This window comes from Pseudomyrmex gracilis, unplaced genomic scaffold (assembly GCF_002006095.1).
Source record: "Pseudomyrmex gracilis isolate BER0280 unplaced genomic scaffold, ASM200609v1 scaffold_1367, whole genome shotgun sequence".
Lineage (NCBI taxonomy): Eukaryota > Metazoa > Arthropoda > Insecta > Hymenoptera > Formicidae > Pseudomyrmex > Pseudomyrmex gracilis.
The window spans coordinates 1,846-7,843 of NW_018021951.1; the positions used below are offsets into that span (position 1 = coordinate 1,846).

At 32.8% G+C, this 5,998-nt stretch overlaps 2 protein-coding genes across 2 annotated transcripts; one reads left to right on the forward strand and one right to left on the reverse strand.

Annotated features, from left to right (window-relative positions):
* Positions 1–881: 881 nt before the first annotated feature.
* On the forward strand, positions 882–1,459 carry LOC109862100 (histone-lysine N-methyltransferase SETMAR-like). The gene is made up of 2 exons (XM_020442018.1): positions 882–1,149; positions 1,263–1,459. Exons 1-2 carry the CDS (start codon positions 882–884, stop codon positions 1,457–1,459), a joined length of 465 nt encoding a protein of 154 aa, XP_020297607.1.
* Positions 1,460–2,364: 905 nt separating this feature from the next.
* LOC109862101 (pro-resilin-like) lies at positions 2,365–5,161 on the reverse strand. Its single transcript, XM_020442020.1, has 3 exons — positions 5,087–5,161; positions 3,893–4,012; positions 2,365–2,781 (listed from the first exon to the last, which is right to left on the reverse strand). Exons 1-3 carry the CDS (start codon positions 5,096–5,098, stop codon positions 2,533–2,535), a joined length of 381 nt encoding a protein of 126 aa, XP_020297609.1. The 5' UTR covers positions 5,099–5,161; the 3' UTR covers positions 2,365–2,532.
* Positions 5,162–5,998: the final 837 nt, after the last annotated feature.

Here is a 5,998-nt window from a genome sequence, read left to right on the forward strand (position 1 = left end):
AATATCCTATGAACGTCCAAATATTGGTTATTAAAGGACATCCGAAATCAGACATACGATGGACGTCTAATTCATGTCCGCGGACGTGCGACCATAAAATGAACATAGAACGAACGTCCATAAGACATCCTGTGTTATCTGGGTACCTCTTGATTTAGCGACCTTTGGCCCACCGTATCTCAAAAATTGGCCATGTTTAGGTTTTGCGTCTATGGTGACTTTTGTTCAGGAGGTCAAGGGCTAAAACATATTTCAGTTTCAGTCAATTTCACAGTGGTCCAAAATCCAGTCATTTCGTGCGAGGTCCTTTCTTCTTTTAAATTTCATTTTGTGTACTATTTATCATTTGCAATGTTTAATGTATTAGGTTTTCAATAATACAGTAAGATATAAGTCCCGTAATTTATGCAAGAAAGTCTTGTGTGTTTATTTTTTATTTTAAATATAGTTTAGATTTTTTTCTATTTTATAAAAAATATTTTTATAATATACTAGAGTACACAAAACATTTACAATTACTTTTGTGCTTTAAGTTTATAATTTATAACAATGTAATGTATGTTTATAACATTGTAATGTGTATTTATCGTTCCCATACATGACCGCCTTCAATTGGTGTTACTTTTTAATAGATATCAGTTCTTTTGTTGCATAATTTTTGTAAAGAAAAAGTGTTATAAAGTACTACTAGTAATAATATTAAGTTGGGGAAAAAGTTTCTTCGTATTCTTTGGTAGATGGATTTAGAATTGCATAACCTTGATAATATTAATAGTATCTGCCAATATTTGTGTGCGTTTGAAAGGTGATATATCATAAAGAAATTAACAAAAAAAGTGGTGATATTTATCTATCCAGTCAAAAGTTGTTGCGTCTCGAAAATGAGTGAAGACAAAGAAGAAATTCGATACATTTTAAAATTTTATTACAAAAAAGGAAAGGATGCGACTCAGGCTGCTAAAAAAATTTGTAATGTTTATGGACATGATGCAGTATCAATACGTATGGCACAAAACTGGTTCAAGCGTTTTCAATCTGGAAAGTTTGATTTCAAAGATGCACCTTGCTCTGGTCGACCGATCACTGGAAAAGTCGATGAATTTATGGAAATAATTGAGCAAGATCGGCACATTAGCAGTCATGATATCGGTAAGCAACTGAACATTGACCACAAAACAGTTTTAAATCATTTGCAGAAAGCTGGATACAAAAAAAACTTGATGTTTGGATGCTACATGATTTAACACTGAAAAATTTAATAGATCGAATTTCCATTTGCGAATCATTGTTAAAACAGAACGACATCGAACCATTTTTGAAACAGCTCATAACGGGCGATGAAAGATGGATTATGTACGACAATAATGTACGAAAAAGATCGTGGTTAAAGCAAAATAAAGCTCCGCAAACTTTGGCAAAGTCAAAATTGACACTAAGAAAAGTGATGCTGAGTGTATAGCGGGATTGCAAAGGAATCGTTCATTACGAGTTGCTGCCGCCCGGTCGAACAATTGATTCTACCCTTTACTGTCAACAACTGGAAAGATTACGCCAGACAATCGAGAGAACGTGACTAGAGTTGATCAATAAGAAAGGCGTCGTCTTCCATCACGACAACGCGAGATCTCATGTATCTATAGCAACCCGTCAAAAATTAAGAGAACTTGGCTGGGAAGTTTTGATGCATTCACCTTATAGTCTTGACCTTGCACTATCAGATTTACCATTTGTTTCGATCTCTACAGAACTCTCTTAATAATATAAAGTTGGCTTCAAGAAAGGCCTGTGAAAATCACTTGTCGCAGTTTTTCGCCCAGAAATCACACAAGTACGGGACGGGACGTCTACAGTGACGGGATTATAGTTTTATCTCAAAGATGGCAAAAGGTGGTCGAACAAAACGGCACATATTTGATTTTATAAGCTTCATTTAAAATATGAATAAAACGTGTTTTATTTTTGCAATAAAATACAAAGAAACTTTTTCCCCAACATTTTCAAGAGTATGAAAACACCTTGAATTTAGATTATTCATGTATACTTAAAATTCAGTTAATAGAAAAATAAGAAATTGAATTTGAAGAATTTAATTGTTAAAAACCATACAAAAATAGTGCAAAAGTACTTTATCAGTAACTTTTTTCATCTTTTTTGAAAATATATTCATACCATATATGAACTGTACTATGAAAATAAAAACAGTAATGTCGCGTGAAATTTACAAATGATTCCAAATAATCTATTTAAAAAGAGTCAAATACGTTTGGTTATAAAACCGACGTATTAAACTACTAAAGGAACTTATAAAGAAAACAAGTTTTATTATTATTTTTTAATTATTTATTACACGTAGTACAAATAAAATTGTAATTGTCACGATGAAAGTATCATTATATTATACCATTGTTGCTCTATTCAAGGATCATCTGTTATTATCAGTATTTGGTAAATTGCATAACTCGATCGTGATACGTTTGTTATTTCTATACCATTATTAAACATTGATTTTCTACCACAAAAAATGTAACGATCTTAATATCTGTAGCCTTCGTCGTGACCTGGTCCGCCCGGTGCGGGATAAGTAGCAGTTCCTTCATACCGCACCATCGGTCGATAGCCATTCTGGTCAGCAACATAGTCGACGATCTGAGTTCTACCATCCGGCAACAGCACGTGATAAGTACCAGTAGCTTCCATATCTTTTCTCATTTCACGATGGCCAAAATCCAGACTCGCTCCCGCATCCTGAACTTCATATGAGAATTCGTAGTTTGCCGGATCCTGACAAAGATATCAGTTTTAATAAGAACATTTATATATATAACAATTGTATACATATTAATTATATATAGATTGTCCCATCTAACTTAAGCATTCTAAATAATCTTGCTTATTTTTTATGATAAGAGGTTGCCGAAAAGGATCATTATTCAGTTTGAAGAGACAAATACTGTAATAAACAAGAAATTTTTCTCAAGGTCATATTTTTTAGAATTGCAAAATCATTGTCATTTTTTAAATCTGAAAGTACATATTTTTATCCTCGCGATATGATAGGCGAGGTCAAGACAAATCCAAAAAGTTCTTGTTTATTACAGTATTTATCTCCTCGAACTGAATAATGACCCTTTTCGACATCTTCTATCATAAAAAATAAGCAAGATATTTAGAATATTCAAGTTAGGTAGAACACCCTGTATATGTATACAGAGTGTCTGACAACAAACTATCAAGTCGACGCGTGTAGGTAGATTAGGTCAATCTGAGCAGAAAAGTTATTTACCAATTTGCAAAATTCGCAATAGTTATTGAGATATAAATTAATAAATGTCAGCCAATGAGCGCGCGGGGGGCAATAATCGGACTTTATAGGCGTGCACAATTATCAGCTCTACTCCTCGCTCGCCGCTGGTCGCTGCGTACCGCCGAATAGCGTCCAATCGCAAGAAGTTGAGTCGCGTTGCGCTTGTTTGTTTACTCCATCTCTCGTTGCTAAGACATTGCATGAGAGAAGCTATTTTTTTTCCAGTTGATAATTGTGCACGCCTATAAAGTCCGATTATTGCCGTCCGTGCGCTCATTGGCTCACATTTATTAATTTATATCTCAATAACTATTGCGAATTTTGCAAACTGGTAAATAACTTTTTTGCTCAGATTAACCCAATCTACCTACACACATCGGCTTGATATTTTGTTGTCAGACACCTTGTATAATTGCAACAATAACACACACACACACACACACAAAACCATCATAAGAAAGAAATGTTACATAAAAAGTCATACAAAAAAATCTTTTTTCGGATAGTACAAGTATATCTGATTTGTAAATTATTTATTCTGAGAAGAATAGCCTTTTCTGATGTGTGATGTATGTAATACATACTTACACCAGCCCATTCATCCGGATGACCAGTTCCACCTCCTCCTGGTCGAGAACTAGGCGGAAGATAAGCTGGACCTTGTGGTTCGTTCCGAACTCCTACCAAAACCATCGCTAATAATAGCGCCTGTTGAAAAGGACAACAAAATATGCAAGAAAAGTTGAGTGATGAGAGACAAATTTATTTATAATATAGAATTAAATATCCAAAAGATAATTTTTTAGTTAACTTGTATAAAATCTGTAAACAAAAATTATTTAGTAAGGTTAAAAAATGTGGTAGGGGAGATCGGGGCACATTGTAACATGCAAATTATATTATTAAAAATAATAAACTGTACACCATATTATGTAATATTAGGTACATTATATCATAGTCATATTCTTTAGCTTTAAGAAAAAAATATATTATTTTTATATATTTTTATACAAACAAAGTTATTTAATGTTAAACACGATCGCAAATTTGTCAACGTGCCCCGTACCCGGGATTAATTGTTACATAAGACAAAATTCTGATTTCCTTGAGTGTAAGACAAAAGTAAATATCTGAAACACGTAATATATAGCTAATTAGTTCTTCTTGTAGATCACTAAAAATCTTTTTTGGTTTAGTATACCTCACACTTGTACAAATCGTATTTTCATATTTATATTCTTTTCTGAAATTTTCTTACAATACTAATGTACGATAGTTTACTTCAAATAAGAATGCAGCTTGTCGCATTGACAACGTTTTTGTTAAAATTATTTTTATTTTACTGAGCACGGCGATTATTTTCTCGCGCTTAACTTCACTTATCGTGTGACAACTTACCCCGTCTTGTTTGAGTCAACTTACCCTAAACGTTCATTTTAAATAAAAGATATTATCTTTATAAACTGCAATGCAATGACGATTAAATAAATATAGGAAAATTTATTTAAAAGTACCACAGTTTTTGTACCTAAGATACAGTTGCAATTAGAAATTTAAAAATCAGTGAAATTACTAAAGAAAATCAAGATAAGAATATCATAAATATCATATATCATATTTTTAAGAATGCTATTTTGTACACGTTGCTAACACAATAGTAGCAAATTACAATATAAAGAAGAATATTTTCCAAAATTTAGTAAGCAAAATAATAGCAGTTTGACAACTAACCCCGTGTGACAACTAGCCCCGATTTCCCCTACATTGTTTTTTAGTACCAACCTTCCGAATCATTAGAAATTCGGTGAAATTCTACGAACTCTCACAAAACTGAGGTCCCTCATCACAACAGGCCCGTTTTATAGCGACCAATTTGATCGCAACAGAATGGAGATGGAAGATGCAATAGTTATTTGGGGAGCTTTAATGCGATCGCATAACTGTAATTATGGCTAATAATAAAACCGCAGATTTCTTGCGCCGCGCGTCTCTAATCATCCGTTCGGTATAATCGCAACACAGTTCCTGTTTCTATGCAACGCTATTATCATATCGAGACACGAAATCGCGTTTCTTCCTTTTAATTACGTCAAGAGATTCTAGAGTGACATAATAATTAGAGACATTTGCGTGTGTGTTATACTGTCCCAACATGTATCATAGAAACCTTACATGTTATTATTACGAGTATTGCAAAGTTTATTTACTTGTTGTGTGAATTCATAATCCATTTGTTTCTTTAAATCTATTACTGAATTAATTACTGAGTTTGTTACTATTTAAAGCAAAGAGAGATGTCTTGGATGCTTGTTAAATTTGATTTGGAAATAACGTGGTAATATTCTAGGACTGATTTGTAAGTAAATTGTTGAATCGATGCTACTATATAATTTGCACTTACCCAACAGAAAACAATAAGTTGAATTAAAAGTTTTTTTCAATTGCATCACTGTTTGTACAGACAGTTTTGTGGCTTAAATGTTACAAAGTGTTGCAAAATATTCGATTAATATTGCAACAAACAACACAGCAATTTACACACACACACAACAGTATATCATTTTTAAATTTACAAGAGTAATATATTATTTTTAATTTACAACAGTATTTTATTCTGTGTTGTAATTTACATGTGTGAAAGAGAGAAAGAGAGAAAGAGAGAGAGAGAGAGAGAGAGAGAGAGAGAGAGAGAGA

What these genes read in the sequence shown, in the direction of transcription:
- LOC109862101 (XM_020442020.1), bottom strand. An exon ending in ATCCGGATGAATGGGCTGGT is followed by an intron (nt 2,782 to 3,892) that starts GTAAGTATGTAT and finishes TATCTTTGTCAG; the next exon opens with GATCCGGCAAACTACGAATT.
- LOC109862100 (XM_020442018.1), top strand. Translation starts at nt 882, where the DNA reads ATGAGTGAAGACAAAGAAGAAATTCGATACATTTTAAAATTTTATTAC. An exon ending in CATTAGCAGTCATGATATCG is followed by an intron (nt 1,150 to 1,262) that starts GTAAGCAACTGA and finishes AAAATTTAATAG; the next exon opens with ATCGAATTTCCATTTGCGAA.